Here is a 27487-nt window from a genome sequence, read left to right as displayed (position 1 = left end):
TGCAAGTGTGTAACCCCAAGTGAAAATTGTTCTCTTTCTTGGTTGAAAGAAAATTATCAATCAGCATACCATGATCAATTATCCCCCTGGCTGCCACACACTGGGATTTGCACAAGGCATTGACATTGAGAAATTCCTCTTTAGAAAGGATGAGCGGACGGGATCCCAAACTTTGGAGCAGCCAAGCTAAGATGCCGGGGTCTCACTTTTTTTTTTTTCTTTTTTTTTTCTATTGTTGCTTTCCAGCTCATCCAAGACAAAACTAGGAGATTGTGTTTACTTCTCAGTGCATTTTAAAAGATGCTGTATTTTTAAAAAGAAGAAAAAAGAAGAAAAAAAAAAAGAAAAAACCAAACAAACAACCCTCCCCTCCAACCAAGCTCCCCCCAACAAACAGAAAGGAGAGATCCAAAAAAAAAAAAAAAAAAAAGGAAAACAAAGAAACACAAAAGCACAAAGAAAAGCAAGTGAGGGAGCCTCAAGAAGAGCCGCACAGCCCTCTCCCCCTCGATGCTCACCGTTGTTGGTAGGAGGTGATGCCCTGGACGTTTTGCGGGTTGCCGTTGGCCGCGGCGCCGGCTCGCCCCATGCCCGGTGCCGCCGGCACCCCCCCGGCCGCCCCGCCGGCCGCCGCCGCCGCCGTCACCTGCACGCTGAAATCCGGGAAGATCCTGATCATCCCCGCGGTTCAGCACCCGGCGAGTGTCGGCGAAGAGGTGCAGCAGCAGCGACTCTCCCTCCGGCGGCTGCAGCAGCAGAGCCAGGCACACTGCAATCCCATTAGTGAGTGGCGGCCACTGTGAGTGAGGACGGGCGCTTTGATGTGAGCGCCTGGGCTGAGACTGAGGAGTTTGGGGGGGCTGGGGGTAAAGAGGAGGGGGGGGGAATTTACCGAATTGCAAACATGCAACGCGTGAAGATTTTGTGGGGGGTGGGAGGAAGTGGAATATCAGAGCTACAAAAAAAAAAAAAAAAAAAAAAAAAAAAAAAAAAGGTATGTCTTATACTGCTGGAGCTGTAGATATAGGAGAAAAATCCAAGCCGAGGAGGGACGGGGAGGAGAGAGGGGGGCGCAATTACTTTAGCGGTGCAGTGAAAATGATGAGCAGCAAATGTTGCCTTTTTTCCCTCCTCCTTCTCGTCCCTCCACCCCCCACCCTCCACCCAAAATGCAAGTCTTAGAGGATTTCTCTGTCTCAATGAAGTAATAATAAAGGCGGCTGACCACAGTCTGGGCTAGCGCCAACTGTGCGGGGGGGGAGGGGGAGGAATATCCCTGCTCCCAGAGGCCTGAGGAGAAGAGGAAGAGTGGAGGATTGTTGCAGCACAAGTTCTTGCTCTTGGTAACTTGCTTTTGCTCCCCACCCCCCTTCCCTTTTCTTTCTCTCTATGAAGGGACGGTTTTCACAAGCGAGGAAATGAGCCGCTTTTGTGCAAAGGCAGAGTTCGTTCCTTATTCTAGGGAGCTGACTCTCCTCCCCTCCTAGTGTGCAGCAATGTTATTGCGAGTCAAACTTGTAAGGTGTGTGCTGTCTGTGGACGCGCTGATCCCTACTGCTGCTTCAACATATCAATTATACCGCCGGTGCGCAGAGCCCTCTCGCAGAGCTCCCCTCCGGGCGCGGCACGCACCACACCGGCAGCGGCGCGGAGGGGCTCGGCCTCCGCCGCCCCCGCGGGACGCGCGGCCGCAGCGCCGCGGCGCCTTTGTGCCACCCGGGGCTGCGCGGAGCCCCCTCTGCCCCCCGCTCGGGCGAGTTTGCCCTCCTCCACCTCTGCCAAATGCTTATCCCGGGCCGCGGCGCTGCGCGGCCCCGCCAGCCCGCCGGGACCGCGCTACTGCCCTTGCTTTTGCCCCGGCCGGGCCGCCCGCCGCCGAGCCCGCCTGGCCGCGGCGCTGCGCGGGGGTGGGCGCTGGGAGGGAAGCGCGGAAAGTCGGGCGGGAGCGCGGGTCGGCGGCGGACACCGCCGCTGTCTCGTCCTTCCCCCGGTTTCTCCCCTTCCTTGCTTCAGCTTTGGGAGCCGCAGCCGCGGTGGGAGTGGGCACGGAGACGCGAGGCTTCCTCGCCATGGTGCTCGGAGGGAGCTGCCGGGGCTGCACTCCGCGCTCCCTCCTCCCGGAGCCGCAGTGGGAGTCGAGGGGCGAGGATCCCGTCCCAGAGGGAGCATAGCGGCTGTGCCGCGTCAGGGTCAGCAGAGGAACGGGAGAAAAGGGGACTCCCTCCCGCAGTAGGGTCTCACTAGACCTCCCGGCTTCTGGGGTGACTCGAAAACCACGGTCCTGGAAGCCAAGTTGCTGATTGCCGGAGCTAAGAAGTGTAGTGCGTGTGGAGAAGAACTGAACCTTTCACCAGACTAGTGAGTGGACAGCTAGAAAAGAAAGTAACACACTGTGTTAGTGCACCTTGCACAAATAGCAGCCGTGATGCTACGCCGTTTCTGAGGAAACCGAGGCTCATACCAAGACGAGTTGCATGGGACAGAACACAGGTAGCAACACTCCAGAGTATGTTTGGTGTTGGAAAGGCTATGACAGCATCTTAGAAAGGGGCAGATGTCCCAGGCACTGTAACCTTTGCTTCCATGAATCAAAGCTGTCACCTGGGCTAGTCTCCCCTTTTCCCATGCAACCATGTGCCTTTTGGAATCATAGCTTGGCTCCTAATCTAACAGTATTCTCTTATCTTGACTTTTCTGTCCATTGCTGTTCCAAAGCAAATTAAGACACACCAACTTTATGTTAAAACAGAGACTGCATTCAAATCCTTTGTATTAAATAACATCTGTGTTTGCATTCTGTTTTAATACAAAATGCTTTGTATTGCAGCTAATACCAGGAGATATGAAACTGGTTAGTCCCCACATGTTGCACATAAAAAGAATTCATAATGAGCATCTGTGGGATGTGGAATGGATCCCATGAGTTAGCTGAAGACCTCATAACGTAAGAGCTGAGAAGCCTAAGTGAATTATGACTCTCTTTCCTCGCAAGTAGGATTAATTTTCTATCCCACTTATATTCATTATCTATCCTGTTTATACTATAGGGACATCAATTGTTTGAGTGTTAAATACGAAGACTTTACAGAAACGTGTAGGTTAGATAGCTTGCAGAGAAGAGAGGGGGATGTTATTGCTAGGAAAAATGTTATTCAAACTCCATGTTTAAAGACAAATATTAGATAAAGCTGCTCACTTTTTTAAGGACTGACAATTCTGCGCCTTTCTCTTACAACATATTTAAAATGTAAGGTTTACAAAGTAACCCTCCATCTGCCTGTGGCCCTCCCAGTGATGTCAATAGGAATTTTGCATGCAGATGAAGGCCCGTATATGGCCTTTAGAGAGCAGGTCAATAAATGGCTGGAGGAATAATTAAAGACTTCTGAGCTGCTCCTTTCCTTTTTCTTACATTATAGTACAAGACTGGCATGAATATAGGCTGGGCTACCACTCTAATTGGCTATGGAATAACACTGAAAGGAATTTAAATGTGGGCAGTAGCCATTTTCCAAATGATCACTCCATTACAGTAGTTTTGTCTGTCAATGTATGGCCAGGCAGTAGAGTGGATGTAATCATGTCGAAGTCCCCATCCATTGATTGTCACTCTTTGCTCTACAGTGGCAACTCTGAGCAGATTTTCATGTTTCAAAGAGACAGCCAGGACAGAGAGCCTGCCTTTAGCCAACCTTGCTTCAGTTTAGTCTCGAGAGTCACTGCTTTTCATCTGTGTAGGCAGAACCAGGATCTCTGATATTTAATAAGATCTTTTATGACTACTGATTAATATCTTAAGTGTTAATGTGAACAGAAAGTCAGTCTGGATAACTTTGCTTGCACAAGTAAACCCACTGAGTCACTGGAACCACTTGCAAATAGTTTTGTATGTTAGAAGATGAGCAGGATTCAAAGGTAGGTTTGCGAATGTCTATGGAATACAGAAGCATTTTCTTTGTCATAACTCTTAAAGATATCAAATAAAAAAGATTGTCTCATATTTGAAGAAAAGTCCATTTTGATTGCTTGTATCTTTTTTTCCCCCAAAATTAATCACAATGGTAAAATCCAGTAGGAATTTCTGAGACTTATTTTATACACTGATGAAAATATCCATCATCAAGCTTATACTCTGTGCCATATTAAATAGCGTGGATGCAATTTGCTACATATTTCACCAGTGATAAAACATACCATGATGGATTTAAATTAATTTGATGCAGTATGCTAGAGGAAATGAGATGAGAATAAACCCCAATATTTTTAATTTAGTTTATTTCTTACTTTGATAAAACTATTGACAGCTTCTGGTGTCTGAGCAACATAGTTTTTGTCTCAATACCATATACTATTGCAAGATATGCTGCAAGTTGCTTTAGTATTGATTAAGAAAAGAATTATCCTAATAAAGTGCTGCTGTTTCTAACTATGTGCTGTAGACTTTCCTTGCTTAGGCAAAAACACAGTAAAGATAAAAATTAAAAACACGTGACAGTGTGTAATACAATAACATTCAATATTTATGCTTTTCAGATACCACTCTATCACAATTATATGTTATATCTTTATTCGCATTGTCAGTGTACTACTGTTCCTTTCTTTCACAGGTGAAAAAATATCTCTTCGATGGAAATTCATTTCCATTTACTTAAAGTTAAACGGTTTGACTTTGAATTTTCATTATCTGCTGTTGGAAGGAGCCTGTGACAGGTATGAGGGAGAATGCTACAAAGCTTCATTGTATCGTCTAATTTTTGCTTCACTTTAGTCAGATATCATTTAGGTAGAGAGTAAAATAGTATACGTGGAACAGGATAAGATAGAACAAAACAGAACAGAAATAAAATGAAAATAGGATATATAATGAATTACAATAGAAAAATGCCTTTATCTTGAAGTGATTTTTTTTTTAGTTATACTGATTCCTCACTAGTGAGAAAATTGAACTAATTTTATATAAAAGGAATATGTCATAACAGGATATGGCATTTATCTTCCTGAGATAGGGGTGACCTCATCATTCACAAGTGGTGTAGCTATGAATGAGTAATCAGCCTCCCCACCCATTAAGTGTAGATAAAGTCCACATCTTCTGTGTAAGTATTAAATATTTGATTTATTATTTTACAACTCACCATCTCTACAAGTGTTCACTGACTGTTGCTTTGGTTGCTGCTACCAATATGTATCATCATTTGGAAGCAGAAGCAGCTCCTCAAAAGGTGCCCTGAATAATAGTGAATGTAAGATGAGAAGGAAAAGGAAAATAACAGATGAGAAGAAAACAAAAGATGAATCTACAGGAAAAAAATTATGAGCAGAACAGGGATACGGAAAGTCTTTAACTGGCCTATATTTTTATTACCTGTAATATTCCAAGAGCTTTATAACATACATGCAGTGAAAATATTTTTCATATTAATACCTCACATATATCAGCTACCTCCTATCTCAAGTTATATTGCTGAAGTTATTCCCAGAGGAATTTATATATGTATAATGTGAGAGAAATATTTAGTTAGGAAAGAATTCCTTTTTACTATTTATCAGCACTGCATATTAGGGAAGAGCCACAGTTAAAAAAATACAATTTATTTCTAGAACTATGTATGATAACAAAATTTGCTCTTTCAAATGATGTCACGTGCTGTATTTTGTTTTCATTTCTTTGTGAACCCAATGAGTGCAGTTTAAAGAAAATATTTGGAGTTTAATTTTAAATACAAAAACGCTGTCTGTTCTTCTGTTTAGAAGAAAAAACTCTAAATACAGCATGAAGTCAGGAAAAAGACCATCACAACTTAAATGGAAAGACTGAAATATTTTCCATCTTCACCATTCCTTGACATGTACTCAGGGTTGGAAGAGTAGATGAGGGAAATGTCTTTTCTGAAAGGTTGCTCTAGGAAGGAAGGGCAAGTTTAAGGTAGCCCCTTCCCCCCTGCATTGAAAAAAAAAAAAAAAACAAGCATAGAGTAAGATAGAAGAAAAGTGCCTGGGGAAAGTAGCATGACTATCGAGATCATAAAAGATGTATAAGGACATCAGTGGAAGAACTAGAAAAACTATTAGAAGAATACCCTACAGGGCTATCCCAATGGCTCAGCGATTAGCACACTGTGCTGCCATTGGGAAAATGCAGTGAAGGTTTGAGGCTAATCTTAAGATCTCATTCATTGGTACCAGCAGCTGAGAGCCTTTCAAGCATGGGGAGTCCACAGTGGAGAAAGACTGATACATTGCTTACACACCCAGAAGTATGTTCGTAGGCATGTTCTGACCAATGACGCTTTCTCAGAAAGGAGTATCATGTCTTCCCTATATCAGATTGCGTAATTTGCTCTCTATGTGAAAGCAAAAGAGCACCTCTGGCCCACCGTGTAATGACAGAGGGCAACTCATTTTCCAAGGCTGGAACATCAGTATTAAAGTCAATTTCTCCGATATTGTATACTTTACTCTGGCCACAAATTTTAGTGAATGAGTTATTTCTTAGCACTAGACGTTTCCTGCAGTGTTGATCCCCCACAAATTCTCTAGCACCTCCAGCAGATCAAGAGATAGCCAGCTCATTTTTTTCAGACTCTACTTGCTTTTCCAGAGTGTCTAACCTGTGATGTTCCTCCAGGCAGTTTTGGCACCTGTGTATCCATTTCCGTTGTCTTCAAGATCAGTCTTATGCCTCCAAAGTAGAGTAATCTGCTTGACATCAAATTGACATCAAATTAGGGTCATAGAAACCACAACTAAATTGTGCTGCTTCCACCTTTGCAAAAACCTGATTCATACCACACAACTTAATTCTAGAAAGTGGAAAAACAAATCAGGTAAGGTTTTTTTATCTCCAGGGCTTCTAAGAGATGCCAGCATATTATCCTTTGTTCTCACTATATTCAGATTCTTGGTTCTACTCATCTGTAAGATAAGTGAAACTTTAAAAGAACACAGGGATAGTCAACATACTTTTCCCTTTTATTTATTTACATTTATTTTTAGCCTCTGTTTGTGCTCCCAAACCACAGTAATTTGAAGAAGCAGCTGTTGGTGTGTCCTGAAAAGACAGGATCAGTAGGTAACTCAAGGTTTTTGATTCCTCTTAGAGGAGGATTCTTACCCTTTCCCTTACTAAGTAGTCATTCTCTTCTAATTCAGAAGAAACAGAAAAAGATAAACAGAAGAAACATGCTCTCTTTTTCCTAATAATTTTTTGATGAACAAATCCAAGTTAATTATACATACAGCAAAAAAAAAGCATTGAGCTTTCACTCAGAGTTCTTTCAGACAAGCCTAGTACAGTCCACTATAGCCTTTCTTCTTTGGTAGCAACCATCAGTGCTCTGCTGAGTCATGCAGCAATGAACATTGAACAAGAATATTCACAAGACTACCCATGCCTGTATCTCCTCCCTTACTGTCCAAGTTGCATCCAGTACAGTTTAAAGCTATGCTAAGTCCTTAAAGACATGCTTCTCCATAGTCAGTGGAGTGTTTTTCTTCTGTTTTATAACAGCATTACTTTTCCACTCATTGTAGGCAGCGCATTATGTTCCTGTGTAGCATGGTCCCAGGTGGGCAGCCATGTAGATCTGTGGCTCTGCTAACAGCTTCTGAAACTTCAAGCATACATATAAATCAGAAATAAATACTCTGATCTTTGGTCTTAGTGTTTTTCCAAAAATAATCAAAACTTATAAGGATATATATGTGCCAAAGACTTGAATACAGGCTAGCCTGTCTGAAAATGCATCCTTGTTCAAGCATTGGAATTTCTAACAAAGTACCATTCTTATTTATAACTATTTATTATTCTGCAGTTTGAGTTCTTCCTGGGAAGAGGATGATTGTCAAAAGTTTTTCTTCCTTTTTTTTGTTTTAAATCAAAAAATTCAAGTATTGAGCATACTCACAGGTGATCTTCAAAGTTCAAACACATCTCCAATCTTATTCTTTCAATTTCAAACTTTCTTGCATTAAAATACAAACCTTTCTAGTATTTTTACATATCTATCAGACAGCTTAAAGAGGTAACTTTATTCACTTGACAGACCTCCATCCATTTTACTTGCATTTCTCTCTGTTGTTTTTTTTGTTCTTTGGTTGTAAGTATTCTTACCACTTCAAAGTGTATTTTCATTATCAGAAAGTACTGGACTGTAGTTTTTGTCTAAATAAAGTTGATTAGTTCATTTGCTGGAACTTAGGAAGGCTGCCTAGCATTCTTCACTTTATACAGTGTATCACGTTATCTGATTTTTATACTCATGACTGGATAACATAGAAGACATCTCTGTGACTTTTGAGTCTCAAATCTATTAGGTATTGGCAACATATTGGATGGACTCTCTGGACTCTCTGAAGAAAACACATACTGTGATTTCCTGGTCATCAATATATGTTTTAAGTATTACAGAATTAAGCCATTGTTCTCTTCATTGCACATTTGAGGCTTTAGAGTATGAGTAGTTTGGGTAGATATGGATGTCCACTGGAAGAAAATTATAATTTGTCTTAGTTCAAAATTAATTAAAGAGGTTTTATTGTACCTTTTTTATTTTTGCCACAAAATGGATACTCATTTGCTTTTAGTAACTTGACAGCCAGTAATGACTGCATTTCTGCTCCTTCAGTAGGACTGCTTGGTGAAAGTTATTAATTGCTAAGGGCATCACCTATTTCTTCTCTGTACATAACAGGGAAGAAAAAGCAAGGGAACTCCTGCTATCATTTCTTTTGAAATATGTCCTTTATTCTGGAAAAAAACCCTACAGATCTTCAAGCATATTTCATTTGATATAGATTTGGCCTTTTTAGTCTGGAACAAGAAGAAATATCGAGAATCCATGCAAGTAGATATTACAACAGCAGCAACAACATCTGCACAATGTCAGATTTTATTTATAGTTGCAACTTCTAATAATCACTATCATCTCCTCAGCTTCTCAATATCTGCAACAATTTTTTTAAGAAATGTTTTTGTCTGACTATAGCATGAGAAGTTTCATTATGAAAAAAAAAGAAAAAATCACGTCCTTTAACTGAACTAAATCTATATTTCATCCTAAAAGAATAAAACCACATGTAGATAAAAACTATCAAACAGGTACAAGTAAAATTTTAATGTTTTTTGGGATATCCAGATCATATAGCAGTAATTCTTTCAATATTCAAAAGCAATCACTGAATTAATTTAAAAGTTATAATTTTATCTTGAAGAATGTTATTAATGGCCTACACTATTTTCTGTGCCATCAATTCCATAACAACTTGTCTGTGTATCCAGTCCTTCGCTATATGCCAACCAAGCACAGTGATTAGTTTTATCTAGAACATGCTATACTTTATTACTCTTCCTAAAGCTGAACTTTTGATTCTTATCGATGTTAGTCAACTGGTTTTAGGTTATGGAGAAGTACAAGGAGTGAAAATCTTCATAATAAAAAAGACATTATATACAAAAAAATCTCAAATGAATAAAATTACTAAAGCTGATATATCAAATACCTGAAGTAGAAAAAAAAACAAGATTAAGATTTTTTTTTAACTCATTGTACACCTTACTTTTTATGGTATGCACTAATAATACTTCAAAGTTTGCATATCTGAAGATAGGAAGAATAAATATTCAGTTTAAATATCAATAATATTCTCAGCTTTCAGAATATTCTTATTATGAATCCTTGGTACTTCCAGTAATGTTACTCTTTTGCATTTGTTTTTTAGGTGAAGAAGAGTCTATGGGTGGGAATAATGGAAAATATTTTGACTTTTGAGAGACTCTAAACTCTTCAAACCTATTGTTATAACAGATGATGCTTGACATTGCAAATCATTCTGTCTTCCTTTTACTTGTAAGTCCTCTAATCTGTAATAAACTGTGTACATGCATTCATATGGTGCTGTTTGGTTTGTGGATCACACACGGCTGGAGTTAAATTATATAATGTATAGAGTTTAAAATATATGTTGTCTTCATTGTTAGGAAGATCTTTAAATATCTCTTAATGTGCTTTTCAAGGAAAATAAGCATTGAGGAAAGAAAAAAAGGTGAAAAAAACAAATATACTATATACGTGTGATATACATGCTAACTTGAATGTACCTTTGAAATTATCAAACAATATTTTTTTAGGTATGAACTCCATTTTGATATTCTGCATTTTATCATACACACATTCACAGAATCACGGAATCATAGAATATCCCAAGTTGGAAGGGACCCATCAGGATCATCAAGTCCAACTCTTGGCCCTGCACAGGACCATCCTCTGTTCCAGAGCCCAACCACCCTCTGGGTGAAGAACTTCTTTCTGATATCCAACCTAAACCTCCCCTGACACAACTTCAGGCCATTCCCTCAGGTCCTGTCACTGGTCACCCCAGAGAAGAGCTCAGTGTCTGCCCCTCCTCTTCCCCTCATGCGGAAGTTGTAGACTGCAATGAGGTCTCCCCTCAGTCTCCTCTTCTCCAGGCTGAACAGACCAAGTGACCTCAGCTGCTCCTCACACGGCTTCCCCTCAAGGCCCTTCACCATCTTCATTGCCCCTCTCTGGATACATCTAATAGCTTTATAACCTTCTTATATTGCAGTGCCCAAAACTGCACACAATATTCAAGGTGAGGCCACACCAGTGCAGAGCAGAGCAGGACAGTCCCCTCCCTCGACCAGCTGGTGATGCTTTGACTGATGCCCCCCAGGACACAGTTGGCCTTCCTGGCTGCCAGGGCACTCATATTCAACTTTCCTCGACCAGGGCCCCCAAGTTCCTTTCCATGGCAGTGCTTTCCAGCATCTTATTCCCCAGTCTGTACAAACATCTGGGGTTGCCCCATCCCAGGTGCAGAATCCGGTACTTTCCCTTGTTGAACTTCATATGGTTGGGGATTGCCCAGTCCTGTAATTTGTCAAGGTCTCTCTGCAGGGCCTCCCTGCCTTTGAGGGAGTCAACAGCTCCTCCCAGTTTTGTGTCAGCTGCAAATGTGCTTCGTATCCCTTCCAGTCCTGCATCCAAGTCACTTACAAAGATGTTGAAGAGCACAGGGCCCAGGATGGAGCCCTGTGGAACCTCACTGGTGACAGGTCACCAGTCTGATGTCACCTCATTCACTATTACCCTCTGTGCTCGACCCCTGAGCCAGTTGCTCACCCACCACATGATGTGTTTATCCAGCTGTGTGCTGGACAGTTTGTCCAGAAGGATCCTGTGAGAGAGTATCAAAAGCTTTACTGAAATCCAAAGAGATTACATCAACTGTCTTCCCTTGATCAACTAGGTGGGTTAACTTGTCATAAGAGGAAATCAGGTTGGAAAAACAGGACTTTCCTCTCATGAAGCCGTGATGGCTGTGACCAATGACTGCATGTGTGTTTCAATACTTCCCAGAATAATCTTCTCCATAACTTCCATACCAGGCACTGAAGTGAGACTGACAGGTCTGTAATTTCCATGGTCCTCCTTCTTACCGTTCTTGAAATGAGGACAACGTTCACCAGCTTCCAGTCAGCTGGGACCTCTCCAGATTCCCAAGACTGCTCAAAAACATTATTCCGTGATTAAAAAAATAATGTAGTTTTGCAAGCAGATGCCCAGTGATTTTTTATTAGATTCAGTTATGATGCTGCAGGATGATAAAATTACGACTAACATTTAAAGAGTTCCAAGGTTGAATCCTCACTATCATATAAACAAACTAGAATTTGACTTTCCTGATAACTTTGAATGCTAGGCCACTGGTTTTGATACAAAATATTCAGAAATCTAGTCAACCCAAAACAGAGACCACTGTCTGAGACACAGTCCTTGTTTGGAAAGTAAATTGAGAATTCTCAAAGGTTCATGCTGTAAGAAAAGGAACTGGGGAGTCAAAGATAAGTCAATGCCTTTTAGCACCACTAAGTACTGAAGTTAATGTGTGTGTGTCTCCATTTCTTTGTTCAGAATTACCGTAAACATTGTCTTGTGGAGACATTGCTCAATCTAAAAATAATTGTAGTTACACCGTCATTCAGGTGAATTAGTGCAGGGAAACAAAGAAGGCTCACCACATTACTAATAAACACAAGCCATATGCGTTGATTGACTCTGAACACTGGTTGTTCTGGTGTCCTAGGCTGGATACCAGCAACAGAGTCTGCTTGGACAGCTGAAGTGTATGACCTAATTATTTCTTCAGAGTGACAGTATGATGTTGATTAAAAATATATACTAATATATATGGTATTTTAGACCTATAAATATATCTTGCTTGATTTATTTGGTCTGAGCTCATCTATAAATTGTCTGGCTTCTGAAGGAAAATGGCAAAATTGTCTTGCATGTAGAGGGATTTCTTTCAAGTTAAATCAGTGGTTACAACAAAAAAATCCAAATGAATGACAAACTCTGAAGAGCTCAAACAAAGCAAATTTTAATACATAAATATCAGAGGGCATATGTATGCCTTGAACAGAGAACAAACCTGAGATCTGGATTGATGGGTGAATAAAAGTTCAATTTATATTTTCCCTCTGAAAAACCAAGAAGAATAAGAAGAACATTCTAGTACAGCATAGTGGTTTAGAACTGCAACACACCTTATTCAGTCATGAATTTGAGTAATAGTTGAGATGTAGTCTGTTTCAAGCAAGATGGCAAAAGCAAGCATGCTCATCATTCCTCCAATTATCTCCACCATCAGTTTAATTTAATGGAAGAATTCTGCAGTTTCCTAAAAAAATAAACCAAACAGAAACAAACAAAAAAACAAAGCAAAAAAACCAAACAAAATTGCAAACCAAAACCAAACCAAAAACAACTCCACACAAAACAAAGCATCACCAAAATAAAAAAAAAGCATATGCAAAATACATATTTGTATCATATTGGACCTTTCATATGACTTTCATGAAGGACAAACAACTGTTGATCCATTTGTTTTTAATACATCATCATGGATTTTTCATCTTCTCCATACACCTAAAAAAAAATTATAAAAGGATACTAACAAAAAAGTCTGCAAGATGCTTCTTTCTTTCATGTGAGGTAATATTCAGTAGTGCTTATCAGGAAGTCAACAAACTGCAACCACAAGAAACAAGGTGTTTGAACATTCAGTCTTGAAAGTATGATGGTGGAATCAGTGGTCTGATGCAGTTAAGAATGACTATTAAAGTGAATTGAGAATAATTTTTAATAGTGTTTCATTGAAGTCAATGGGCCACTGTTATCAGAAGTGAGTCTCGTTGTGAGAGATTCATTTTTTATTTCAAGCCATTGAAGTCAAAGGGAACAGGCTACAGAAAGTTAACCCCACACAGTGCAATTATATTCAATGCAGCCTCATCTTGTGGAAAAAAAAAAAGACTTTATTAAGTACAAGGTTCATGCAGCATCACTTTCACACGATATTTTTAAAAACCCACCAAAGTAGTGTCACAGAGGATGGTGAAGTAAGTAGTGCAGCTAGGCTTTTAGGATAATTGCACAATATCACTTAACAGCACAGATCATATAATACTACAGTATGTCTTCAAGAGAGAAATGTTAGGCAAGGTATCCTACATCCTCTACTCTTTGAACAGTGCCTCAAGCTCTTGCTTTTGCTAAATAGCCATGAGAATCAGGCTGAAGGAGTCTCATGTCTCACGCAGAGGGTGGCAAAAGTAAAAAATACCTTCACTGTCACTCTCTCCTAAAACTAAACTAATGGCTTCTGCCATGAAAGCAATACCTTCACTGTAGTGAACATTTACAGTGTTTGCAACATTTGATTAGCGAAGGATAAATTTAGCTACTTATCATCAGGAAAATTAATCTTCAACATTTTTTTCAACCTAAATTTAATCACTATTAACTTCTAAATGTTCAGAGGAACTTATGTAAAACCAGCAGATGCAGGACTAGATCCTGTTAGGTTTTGTGTGAGTCCAAAGTGAGAGACTTCCTTTGTTTTACCACTTCATGGATTTTGTCATCCCCCAAACACTTACCACTGCATAATCACATTACAGTAGAAACCCGTGTCAACAGACAAATATTATAAAAAAACATGAATGTGGAGGTATGTAAATAGTTCAAAGTGATTACATAGTATATAATTGATGTGCAGTTTTAGGTTTTGTGCTTTTTTTCTCCACAACACAATGTTCTCTATGCTCTAGATCCCATTGATTAAAAATTATAATGTAAACTCTTTGGGTATAAGTACAGCAGTTCCAAGTTTCATTGAATGCTTAATTTTTTTATATCCATGAGTGCGTTTGCAGCTCGGAATAATTCTGCAATTGTGGAATCCCTGGAATGAAAATATTACTTAATGTTCCATCAACAATGTGACAAAGGACATAAGCCAATTTAGACAGTGTATATAGGGTAACAAAAGATAAACAAAGTATGTGCAACCCAGTCAATACAGGACTTAAAAAGTGTAAGTCAGCTGATGTGGATTAAGTAGTCTCAAATCTATCCTCCAAAATTCCAGGTAGGCAATGATGAGAATGAAGCAGCAAAATGCCAAGTGTTCTGTCTCCTTCAATAATTTTGTTCCTTCTGCCTTAGCTGCAGGAAGCAAATCAGGTATCTCAGTACTGAAGACATCTTTGTAACTTGAAAGTCACGCCAGCATATAACATGCTTTTCAGGTCTGCTTGGAAGTGTTGGCTCCTGACCAACTACACTGGTAACAAGGCTCTATTACATTGCTCACACTGATATTCAGTCTCTTAATGCCAACTCTCTGAAAGGTTGCGGTGAATTTTTATCTACCCTTGCATGGCCTTGTGATGCAGCTTCATAGAGAGACATAGTTTCAAGGAAATATCATTTTCTTGACTTTTTTATCTTACAAATTCACTTAGATTCTTGTTATCATAAAATTGGTCATTCAAAACCATTAAAGTCTTAAAAAATAGAAAAAACCAACCTATATTCTATATCTGGAGATATTTTTAAAAAATCCTCTTCATGGAGTGACATGGAGTTACTGAAAAACATGGTAATCGAAAAGGATTTTGAGAAAGCAGCACAATCAGTCCTGCAGGTCACTGAAAACTGCCCTACTGGTTTTGCCTGAGACAAATTCTATGTGTTAGCAGCTGTGCTTGCTTCTTCCTTGGAGGGCATAGACGGAGGACAAGTTACAGTCCCAGTAGGACTGAAAGACTAATCTCTACTGAAAAAAAAAGTGAAAATTATGTTTTGACAGTTTCATATTTTCTAAAAAAATAATAGAAGTAAGTAAGTTAGATGCTGGGATTAGTCAAATCAATGTGACTTGAAAAGATAGAGATTATAAACCCTAAAAAAATTTTTTTTTACGATAACTTCATCACACTATTCATCATAGAAAGGCATATATATAATTATGTATGCATGGTAGAACCCCTGTAAAGCAATAACTTTTAATGAACTAGCCCTGTTAAAATAATACCTTTCTGGGCACCAAACCAAATATGTACAGGAATACAGTGCAAACCTTCTGAATGATAAAGAAGAAACTAAATAGAAAATAAAGAAAACTAACAAAAAGAACATTCAATAGGAAAATGGACTGATAAGCCTGCTTATATTAATAGTTGTACATGTTTTCATGAAATCAAGATAAATTTGATAAAAGAGAGCCTTTTAAAATTGGTATTTGCTGTAGAAATATTATTTATTAAAAATAAACTTCTTTTTCCCTAAGAAGGTTGATTCTAATTTCATCTCTTTTCCTGATTTCAGATAAATTATACCAGGAATGCATTTTTTCCTTTAAAGTATTTGTTTCATGGTAGTTGTATGTTTTGCTTTATTAGGGCAGCATTGCGCACTGTTTGATAGAAATCCAGTCTCTGATCAGCAAACCTTATTGTACTTAAAAAGCTTGACCCCATTCAGAGCTTAGATCCATGTTCTCAAATAGTTTTAAGTACCCAACTCTTTTTGAAAATAAAAAGTGATACTACCTAAGATGCAGATCTCTAGAGATACTTGGTTTTCTGGACTCCAGTGGGTGCTGAGGTCATTGAGCCTCAGGAGGCAGCCAGCATATTGATGCTTCAGACTATGCTGCCATTCTCACATGACATTCAACTTTTTCCCCTGAATTTGGGAGCCAAAGCTGGTGATGATAACAGTCTGAGAATGATGGGATCAGAGCACATGAATGTTTGCTTAGTTTTGCATAACTGATTGATTCCTCAAGGAGGAACTGAACTTTGAAGGACCACGTCAAACATTCATTTTTGCTTCCTTGAGCAACAGGTTACCAACGTGCAAGATCCTTAAGAATGTGAGTAGCTTAATAAGACTTTCATTAAGATCATATCTTCCAGACCTCCTACTCTAACATCAGATCAATTTGTTGCTGAAATTCATTCTAATTTTAAAAGGCATGGAGATAAGGCCTCCAGGTGTGGGGGCAGTGGCTCAGTGAGCAACCTTCTTCTAAGTGGCAAAAAAGCCTTAAAACTCAAAATTGCTCAAAAATAAAAAGACAGGAACACAATTAAGTTTGGAGAATGGATGTCAAGGTGTAAGTAATAAGGAACAGTCTCAAATACTACAAAAGACATCGTCATAGGGAATTAATTTTCTAAAGTATATTTTGAAGGTTAAGTATTTCTTCCCTTGATAAGACTCTAGTACTGGTTTCAGTTTCATTTTTTTTGCATCTTGTATTCATTTCACTTTTCACATACTCTTGTATTTCAAAAAATATATTTTACTTAGAAATTGTTGAAAACATTTCTGAAAAGTTCTAATAGATAATACAAGAAGAGTAAAAATTAGTGTTACAGATGTAGTGGTGTTCCATATAAAGATAATTAGTTTATTTTACATCTCTTTATGCTTCAATCCAAACTCAGGACTACGTTTGTCTCCCCATGCTGACTGTGATACAACCTTCTACCATGGTGACTTGTTCTGAAGTCTCTTGAATTAAAAGGCCGTGCTTTGGATCTACATTTCTATGGATGAAATACAGCAGATTAAGTGATTCTGAGCTGCTAACCTCAGCCTCCATCCTTCTGTCTGTTTTAGAGCTCTTGTGATTCATTGCCATTCTCCTGAAGTCACAGAGAAAGGACAGACGGTTTTAATTACGACCACAAAAAAAAAAGTCAATCAGGCATATGGAGATAACAGCCCAGAATTTTTATGAGACCTTGGAGAAGTTAGCTTGCCAGAATGTGAAACCCTGGAAGTTGACTTATTTCAGCTTGGGAGAAAATTTCCTGACTCTCTGATTTTTTTCCAGGAGAATCTGATAATAAAATTACTGATATGTGACCTTTACTTAGAAACAAATGAGAGAGGAAAAGTACAGATAACAATAGCTGAAAAATAGTATATATTTATAAGAAGTAAGTACAAATTGTTTTGAACTTTATTTTAAAACCTTTTGTCATGAGACTTGTTTGAAGTTCTATTGTGTTAGGTTGAAATCAGTGAAATTTTACTGTACCAGAAAGGATTGGTCCTTGATAACAGCACTATAATTGTTGTAAAGGATTTGCAGAATAATACATAATTAAATGTCTTGAAGATTTTTTTAAAAATTAATATTAAGGGTAAGGTGTGGAGGTGAGAGGTCAAATGTTTCCTCCTATCCTGTTGAGTGATCAAAACTTTTTTAATAAATAAATTTCATAACAATATTTGGATTTATTTCATAATGAAAATGCTAATAGTCCAAATATCACTATTTCCAAAAGAAGGATAGGATTACTCATATTCTGCTGCTGAATGGTGTGATCTATGATTTTCGCTAGAAACAGCACCTGCTGACAAGATTTTATAAATACACTTAATCTGAAAAACATTAAAATAAGTCAGTTTCTAGCTAAATTTAACTCCATTAGAATAACCTGTATTAAGAACACCAAATAGGCAAAAACACTAACACATCAATCTGAATTTAAACCTTCATAATATTGACTTCTATTTTATCTATAGGAACTACTTTAATGGTACTTGAACAATATATTTTAGCTATTTATAATTCTGAAAACATAGTAGAGGCAGAAGCAGTCTGTAATGAAGAGATACCAGAAGCAAAGGGTTCAGTTCATAAAACTTCTTTCATTCATTAATTTTCATCTAGAGTAAATGTGGTGGCTGGTTCACAAAAGGCACCACACTGAATAAAGTATATCAGTGAAACAGTTTAAAGTCATTACTCTCTCAGGCACCCTGCGTCATCATCTCCTTGCCTGTTGCCTTTTGTGAATGAATGCTGCAGCTTGTGGGAGTGTTCTGGGTTTCCATTTGGCTTCAGGGAGAGCAGAGTTGACTCTTAACATAACCACATTCCTACCAGCATCTTGAGTGAACTATTTTTTTAAGGACAAGAGGGTTTTTTTTTTTCTCTGCAGAGACAATTAACCTAGCAGCAGTGAATTATGAACAATCATTGACCATTCGGAGTAATAACCAGTTCATTATGGCAGCTATTTACAAAGGTACTGCAATTACAGCTAACTTCTAAGTGAGTATACACAGACTGATTTCTTAGTATTTCCAAATTCTTTTCTCTTCCAACCTGTATTTCTTTTATAGACTTACAGGATAAATCCTGAGCAAACATAACAGCATGGGGCTTTTACCTATGTCCATTTTCCATCACTGAAAGACATTCAAGAAGGAAAAGGGAGAGAAATGACCAAAGAGTGAAAATAGCTACACTAATCCTGTTTCTTGGATAAAAATCTAGGGAAAACAGATTTAAGAACACTGCCAAATTTAGAAGTTTTTACTCAGGGCCAAACTCTTACATTTACAATAACTTGTATCTTAGAATACTGGCTCAGCAAGTGCTTTTTGGAAACAGGGAGTGCTGTCCACCTTCTCCCACACAGCTATGTGTAAGTAGCACTATGAAGATGTAGAGGCAAACTGCAGGTGGAGCAGATGATTGCATAGCTCTTTTAACATCCATGTAGGGCTTGGGCAATCAGTGAGTCAACTGAGTTTACAATTTAATTTTGTCTCCCAGATGGAAAGCTGCCATTGTGTTCATAATACTCTATTCAGCTTATAAAACTCTAACTTTGTAAATTCACTTGTCATCACATTTTCCCCATAAAAGGAATCATTTAAGTATTTTCTCACAACTTAAATCAATCCTTTCTAAATGGTCAAAATTCCACATGGTAGTGAACACCAGCAGTGTTAGCTGAAATCAAACCATAGCAAATAGTGCTCAGCTCTAACACATTAAACTTATCCACCCAGGACAAAACTGGCACTACTTTGAAACTGTTCTCTCCTAAAGGCATAGAAGTAGGAGTTAAGTACCTCTCAGTGCAAATTCTTACATCCATCATACATACTATATCTCTAAGCAAGCAGGAGTATAGAGTCTTCTGAGGACAAGAGACCAGCAACCAAATTGCTCTCGAATCAGTTGAACTATAAGTACAATGAAGCCTAGAGCTGTAGCCATTTGGCAAAGAGCCTTATGATCTGTTGTGCTATGGCATGGGTTTCCTGAGGAGATTTGGCTTCATCATGAATGCCAGTGGCCATTGCCATCACTGTGATTGAGGTGAGGATGGAGTAACAATATGGGAGTGGCATTGGGAAATTCAGATTTTTTTTCTCTCTTTTTTTTCCAACTTATTTTTCCACTTCCATGTGTTTTTATTCTGATTTTGAGGACAGAAATAATCACACACTTACCCTGTAATAATGTAGTAATCTGTCATATAAATACCCTGCCATTATATGATAATTATGGTTTCATTAAATGATCAACAGCTACCATGTTAGCCAAGAATAATTACACATTTGTGCCCTGTATCTTAAAGTGTTCTCAGCTCCCTTTTTTTTTTTTATATTGAAAAGGGGAAAAAAATGTTGCCTTGTGAATAAGACCACAATTTGGCCTAATCTATGCATTTATTCAGTATGACTTGGAATGCCACAATCTCCTATTTTGATTTTTATTCCACAGCATACCAAGGTCTCATTTAAAGGAACTTCACCACAGCTATTATGGCTGCACATTTTCAAAGTTTCTTGAATAAGGGGCCATTCCACATTACTACTTTTTTTCCTTTACACTTTCAGTGCCAGTTAATTACTTCCCAGAAATTTTATAATGCGGTAGTGTGTGGATTACAGCTCTCTGTTTGTAAAACCTGGTTTAATATTTGACACTGACCCAAACAATCTGGTAACTTGAAAATTCCTGTTATTGTCCTCAGCTCTAAGTATCTTCTTATGGTTAGTAAAGAGATATTGGCGTATTTTTTCTTTAAGTTGAAATTTGAGATATTGGGCGTAAGTACCATGTATAATATTCATTGAAGCAGCGTTAAATTATGCTGAATAGACCAGTGTATGCCGATCTGCTAAATTTTACTATATAGACATGATAAAAAAATTTGTTGTTTCAGCTGTACGTTTTCCTACTGTTGACCTTTTAGCACAGATGCATGATTATTCATTACGTACAGCTTTTGACCATTCATTGAAACTGTGGCTGTCAATAGCTCTAATATTCTGGATAAATACATGATGAGTGAATTTAGGGTGCAGTTTGGATGACTTATCCCGGCCTTGTAGGCCCCTCAATCATCCTGGGGTACCTAAGCCAGTGACATGGAGCTGGGAGGTCCTAAAAGAGACCAATGGGCTCCTGGAGTGGTAACTGCAGTCCAGGTGGGATATCCCTGAATAGCGAAAGTGCCACTGTCCCACCTATGCTGGGGCACTGAGTTGTTCATCCTGATCAGGCAAGTGGTGGGCTGGAGTTAAGAAGCTTTAGTTGAAATTGTAATATAGCTCTATAGAGGGGGAAAGGAAGTACAGTTTCACAGCTTCTTCTGTCCTTCCCAAAATATGCATAGCTTTGGTCCATTAATTCCTGCATTTCTCTCCTGCCACCATTTTTGTTCTGCTTACTTTTGCAGGCATTTTACACTTTTTGTATACACTCTTCCTCATCAATTTTCCCTTTTCCTGCTCTTACTGAAGCTCTTACAACTGCTCTGTTGTAGTTGTTTTGACCTATTTGTCAGCATTTTTCCTTTCATTTTCCTGTGTAATTGAAACTGTCAGTTCCAGAATTTCAGGAAACCTTCTGTTTCCAACATGTTCATAGGCTCTGATTCATCATGATAACTTGAGCCCCTGCATAACTTGACACGTTCATTAAAATTACACATAAACTGAAATAATTGAACATGTGCTTTACAGAACATTTTCCAAAGCATTCCACCTCACTAAAAAATAAAAAGGGCAAGGTTATTACAACACATAGTCAGTACTATTTCCTTGTGTTTGGAATTGGTCTAGAAGAGCTTATTTGCCTTGTAGATAAAAATATATGAAGTTTACACTGAGTTAAATGCAAGCAAAATTTCAAACTCAATACAAACACAGTGCTTGAAGGCTGTCATCCTGAAATGTAGACTTTCACCCAACAGAAAAATCTTTCCTTCTACCATATCTTTATGTTAAATATTTATTTATTTATTTTAGAATGTCAAAAAGTCTCACTTCCTGTGATTCAAGTAATTTATCCCAAATTAATAGGATAGATTGGATTTTTTAAAGTTCAAGACATAATCTGGATAGGATTGAGCAGTGAAGTCCAATGATAACATGCTTTATCCATTGTCAGTGCTTGTCTTTTGAATATAAGCCCAACAATACAATAATGTGTTCTTAGAGCATAACACAGATTATTATATACCTTTTTTATTGACTTGTATTTGTACCATGTCACCATTTCAAGTGAGATACAATAAACTCAGCAAGAAACAAGTACCCTAACATGATCTTTCTCTGGCCATAGGAGTCCAACCTTGAGGTAGGTCCTTCTTGAAATTAATGAGTAGAAATACAAAAAAAGGAAAAAAGGGGCACAACACAAGAAAACAGAGAGTATGCAGATATAATCCTTAACTTTTGTACATCATCACGGGTGCTATAGGTTATAACTCACAATGAAGTCTTCCACATATTGCTGAATAAGTAAGGAAGACCAGAAAACACAGAGAATTTCTAGATCCCATAGAGTTATTTGTCTTCTGCACTTATATTCCACTCAATCATAAGCCTTATCTTTAGATACTTTCAGGGTATCTAAAAAGTATTTTCCAAGTAGAATTTATTCTCAATCTCTGTTGCTGTTGTACATGTGTAAAGGAAAGAAAAACTTCCACAACAAGCACGAAAATGCAATCAAGAAATTCAAAGCAAGATTTGTACTCCCCCTTCCCAGTTAGCACTCAAGAGAGAAAACCTGACTGTTGAGAGGGGAAAAGCAGCTCTATCATGTTTTATTTATATATTTATTTATTTTTAAAAAGCTTTACTAAGAAAGGGAATAATTTAATATGAGGAAACATACAAAAGAAAGATGACCACTGATACTATATACAAGTAGAGCATACTCAGGTAAATTGACCTATATTTTAAAAAATATATATATTTTCTGTCATTGACTGGCAGCACAAAGGCTCTGGTCTTGCAACTGGAGATTTCTCATTGAAGCCCCAGGCCCATGTGAAACCTTCCCAGCAACAGGGTCTGCAGATGTGCTCTGGGGTGGGAGGTAAAGTCTCTAACAGAGCAATAATATATCTATGGATGAGTTAATTGAACTCTCTGGGTCTGGATACATGGACTGTTTAAAAATAGCTGAATATAGCAGCTGCAAAAAGCTTGCATTTTTCATCTTTATGTATCAGCCTTTTTTTCTTTTTTTCATTTATGGCTTGCACATTTTAAAAGCGAGCAAGTATTAAGGATTATATTGATGCAAGTGAAACATCTAGTGATATAATGGAAGTGAGGGTAAAACACAAGAATGAGGTGAAAAATGATACAAGCTTTGAACTTGAAAACATTTTGTGTTGTAGCTGAATGCCTTGGCAACAAGCCATGTGATATGTGTACAACCCACATGGACAGTTCAAAATCCAAATGATAAGGACGCAAGGACACTTTCAAACATATTTAATCTACCATGTAATTTGTTGTGAAAATATATATTACCGGAAAAAATTACACTTAAGCAATACTAAAGTGAAAAATCATGTAAGATAATAAAACTGTTCAATAAACCTGAAAATAAAACTCTTTGTATTTAACATCGCCTTTTAGAGCTGTGCCAAACTGGTTTTGTTTTTACCTGCATTTACTTTTTTCATTTTTGCAGTGTTTTTCAGAGTTTCTGTCATCTTTTGAAAGAGTCCTCCCTTCCAAAGTGGGAAATCCTGTTAGTTAAGAATATCTCAAAAGAAAAAGAATTTCAAGTGTACATGAAAGACACTTGTAAAGTGTGACTACTTTACAGGCTCACAGACCATGTCAGGTGAAACCAGGCAGTGTTTAACAAGATAAGCATCTGGACCCCTATGGGTGGCCCTCCAGTTGGCTCCTGCTAGCTCAGAAAACTGGAGTCTTGTTTACAAATCTCTGGCTTTCAGGTTGTCTAGTTGCTGTGGTTTTTCTTTTGAGTTTCCTCAGGTGACTGTTTATTAGAAACAATGGTCATTGTCATTCTGATTTCCACCTCAGACAAATATCTTATTTTTTCTTCTTTTTCTCTGGCTAGACACATTCAAAGAGAACTCATGTTAGAATATTAATGACATATTAAGGTACCCTCTTTTATGTATACTACAATTACTTTCTTGGGACACTCTCAGACAGACGAGTGTTTGATGTATTAACTGTAATTTGCAGTATTCCTTACCAGACAATAGAAGAAACATCAACCCATTAGCAGTCTGAGTAATGGCATCTCACATACAAGACTTTCTTAGTACACTAAGTCTGAAAAACAGTCAACAAGATAGTGTAGGAACTGATTTCAGTGTACAAAGCATTAATATGCATTTTTCTACTAAAGAGTGAACTACTAGTAGTGCTACTGCTACTACTACCACCTTTATCATTAAAGAATAAGACTTGCTGTTCTGGGACAGTTGGGTACCCATTCAGTTGGGTAGTCAGAAATGGATCCTGAGGAAAGAGTATCAGAAATATCATGTAAAGTAATATTTATCCTGGTATACAATCCCAGCAGTAAATGTTTTTCTCTAAATTCTGCTGCCTTACCAGAGTTGGTTATCCTGACTCTCAGGACTTGTTTTCTGGAAGATACTGAAGATCCCCATTGTACATATAGGATAGTTTGGATTTAATACAGCATAACTATGTCCTATTCAGTAGCTGGAACCAACAATTTCCATAATTTTCTAGATACCACTGTCCATGAACAGAATTAGTAAAATATCTGTTAAATCTGAAAACCTAGAGTTGAGCTCCAATTTGAAAACATCTGTTCCTTGCCCTGCATGATGGCTCCTATGAAGCCTTTTTTCCCTGAAAACATAGGACATATGGGAAATAAAACCTGCAACCAACCAAAAAAACCCAACCAAAAAACCAAACGAAACCAACAAAACCCAAACCTTGCTAACATCCCTTGCTAACATCTCTAACACCCTGGAGGTAGCAAAGAAACCAAATCCAGTTCTGGTGTTTGTGACCCTGGTGAGATATGCTATAAAATACTTGTTGTACTATTAGACTTACTGGTGAGTTCTTCCTGATGACACATTTGATTAGGAACTCTATCATAGTGGAGATATTGCTGGATTAGATCACAAATTCTGGACTTCTTTTCATGGGAGCATAACATCTAAGCAAAGCCATTATATTACCTTTAACAAGTAACCAAAAGGTTTTTTAGTTGCAACTCAGTCTTTCTTTGTCTTGCTATAGAGCAGGTTTTTTGAAGGTCACTTGGGATTTAGGCTTTTGAGTCTTGTGTCCCAAAGAGACTTAAGCTTTTAAAAACCACTGAAGAAAAATCAGAAGAAACATCTGAGTGTGAGACCAACACCTCTATTATTCATAAACATTGTAGTGGATTTAATGTTAAAACCTTGCTTTTACCTACAGGAGTCCAGATAAAACTGCCAGTTGCTTTCTTTTTTATCTCCCATTTCTTTGAATGTTAATGTCTAGATTTTAGATGCTGTAGGACAGTGCTTAAAATCAAGAGCTCTCAGATCACATTCGTTCTGCAGAACTCTCTAGTAATCATGAAGAAGCTATTTACTCCATCTTTCTTGACTGTAGATATTTGCCCTTCTTGTAAAGGGACTAGTGATATTAAATTCTACCTTCTCATAGCAATGGATCTGTATGAAGCAGTCATATAGTGTGCGGAGTCATACTACAGAAAAGTCTATAAATATATTTTACTTGAGTTGCATCCCGGACTGCAAGTGTAGACTTCCCTGTCTTGTGCACTGGTTGTTGTCCTTGCCATAAATGGAAGAAATTGAGCAACAATTCATCTCATGAAGGACTTAGAAACAGGTAGTTGGATCCCTAGCTGTCTTGAATAGTGAACAGAAAATGGCCTAATGCGATGCAACAAATTAAATTAATTCCTTTCATGTATATTGTCTGCATCTAGCCTTTCTTTTCTCATCCCAAAAGACAATAGGTCTAATACCCCCAATGTAAAACAAAATCATATATCATAGTTAATTAAGTAATTGCTCTAAGTTGCTATAACTAACGGATGCATGCCTAGGTATGTTCACATTGTGAATCCACAGAAATGGGTATAAGAAATTAAGAAGGTTCAAATGGAAGATAGATCACTAGATAAATTACCCTAAATATTGTAATTAGCCTCTCTTACAAGAATGAATACTTTAAAATTCCAGAGATGATAAATGAAGAACTTCATTAATTTAGGTCTTCACCCTTGAAGCAAATGTCTCTTTATATATACATATAATTTTTTTCCCTTCCTCCCCTCCCTTCTGCTCTCTTCTTTTTGGCTGTAGACACACAAAGCAGTATCGTTGTGATTCAGGATTTATTTGAAAAGATTTCATCTGGAATGGAGTCAAGCAGAGCAGTGGCAGGGGAGCTTTTACAGATTATGACCTGTAATCTTGTTAATACTTGGAAACACAAAGATCCAAATGTTGAGTAATTTTGGACAAGACTATAGCCTATGTGGCTACATGCTCTTCTGACAAGACGTCCTGGAGGCCAAGATGAAGCCAGCTTCTCAAAAGTCCAACATGAGATAAAATGCTGTTTATACAACTACTAACACTTAAACGTAATATTTTCAACAAGAGCAACATAAACTTTAAATCACAAGACCATTTCCTTATTCTCTGTCACTTTGTACAATGTTTCTCCTGGCAATAAAGGGCTGCCCAAGACTTAGTGAAATATAATTTCATCCAGTACTGCTGAAGACAGTAGGGCAGTGGCCATAAACCCAAAGCTTTTAATCTCGCTCTTGGAGTTCATGAGACAGCAAACTGGTTCACAGAACCTCACTCAGGTCCTCAGCTCTTGAGTAATTTTCACACTGTCATGAAAAGCTAATTATGGGGACAAAAAGGTACATTTAGCATCTTGAGCTTGAAGAGCCAGAGCAATGTCTGAAAAAAAGTCCTGTGACTAAATTGGAAGTTTCTTTTTATTGTCAAGTGAAATACCAGCAAGACTGTTATAGTTTGTAAGTAGCTCCTGCATATGCGGACCATGCTGAAGAAAGCTTTTCTATGATGATTTTTAAATGGTGCTGAGGATCACTTTGAAAGGAGTTCTGCCATGACTGCTTGAGAACAGGTGGCAGAGCAGCAGTAGCTGTAAGGTGATCTGTCATTACGTTAATTCTTTGGTCCTCTCCTGAATCATAGTGTCATTGAATATGCTGAGTTGGAAGCGACCCATCAGGATCATTGAGTCCAACTCTTGGCCCTGCACAGGATACCCAAGAGTCACACTACATGCCTGAGGGTATTGTCCAAAGGCTGCTTGAACTCTGTCAGGCTTGGTGCTATGACCACTTCCCTGGAGAGCCTGTTCCAGTACTCAACCATGCTCTGGGTGAAAAATTTTTTCCTGATGTCCAACCTAAACCTCCCCTGACTCAGCTTCATGCAGTTTTTTTGAGTCCTGTCTCTGACCATGAGAGTGAGCAATCAAAGGAAGGCTATGAGAATGGTGAAGGGCCTTGAGGGGAAGCCATATCAGGAATGGCTGAGGTCTGTTCAGCCTGGAGAAGAGGAGACTGAGGGGAGACTTCATTGCAGTCTACAACTTCCTTGTGAGGGGAAGCAGAAGGGCTGCTGTTGCCAACTGCAAGCTTGATTCATTTTATCCCTTCCATTGCATAGGATGCCACCCCACCCCAAGCCTCTTCTGCCCTGCCTATCCTTCCTGAAGAGTCTGTAACTGTCCAACTTGGCACTCCAGTCACAGGTGTCATCCCACCAGGTTTCATTTATGTCAATGACGCCAAATATCTGGAACTGAGTTCCGCTTGTTCGTTCCTCATTCTGCATGCATTGGTCTAGAAACATTTCAGCTGTAGTACTTTGTAGCCAACACCTCCTCAAGCAGCTTGAGGGATCCCCTAGTGCTGTTTTCCTCAAGTCTTCCCACTGCTCATTACAGACAAGCCTGGTATTTTCCTTCCCCCTTCCAAACTAGTCCATGAGTCTCGCTAGCTCCAGTGCTCC

At 38.4% G+C, this 27487-nt stretch overlaps 1 protein-coding gene and 1 long non-coding RNA gene across 2 annotated transcripts in view; one reads left to right on the top strand and one right to left on the bottom strand.

The window, feature by feature from the left end:
- NPAS3 (neuronal PAS domain protein 3) overlaps window positions 1-1402 on the bottom strand; it is a 616659-nt gene extending 615257 nt beyond the window's left edge. The window contains 2 exon segments of the mRNA XM_032692228.1: window positions 519-955; window positions 1081-1402. Of these exon segments, the coding sequence (XP_032548119.1) occupies window positions 519-679 (161 nt within the window). The 5' untranslated portion in view covers window positions 680-955; window positions 1081-1402.
- Window positions 465-9885, top strand: LOC116788953. The gene is made up of 4 exons (XR_004357810.1): window positions 465-799; window positions 2828-2944; window positions 4608-4710; window positions 9721-9885. It is a non-coding gene; the product is annotated as an uncharacterized LOC116788953 (long non-coding RNA).
- The last annotated feature ends 17602 nt before the right edge of the window (window positions 9886-27487 follow it).

Source organism: Chiroxiphia lanceolata, chromosome 6 (genome assembly GCF_009829145.1).
Source record: "Chiroxiphia lanceolata isolate bChiLan1 chromosome 6, bChiLan1.pri, whole genome shotgun sequence".
Taxonomy (NCBI): domain Eukaryota; kingdom Metazoa; phylum Chordata; class Aves; order Passeriformes; family Pipridae; genus Chiroxiphia; species Chiroxiphia lanceolata.
This window is presented reverse-complemented; position numbering and strand designations above follow the sequence as displayed.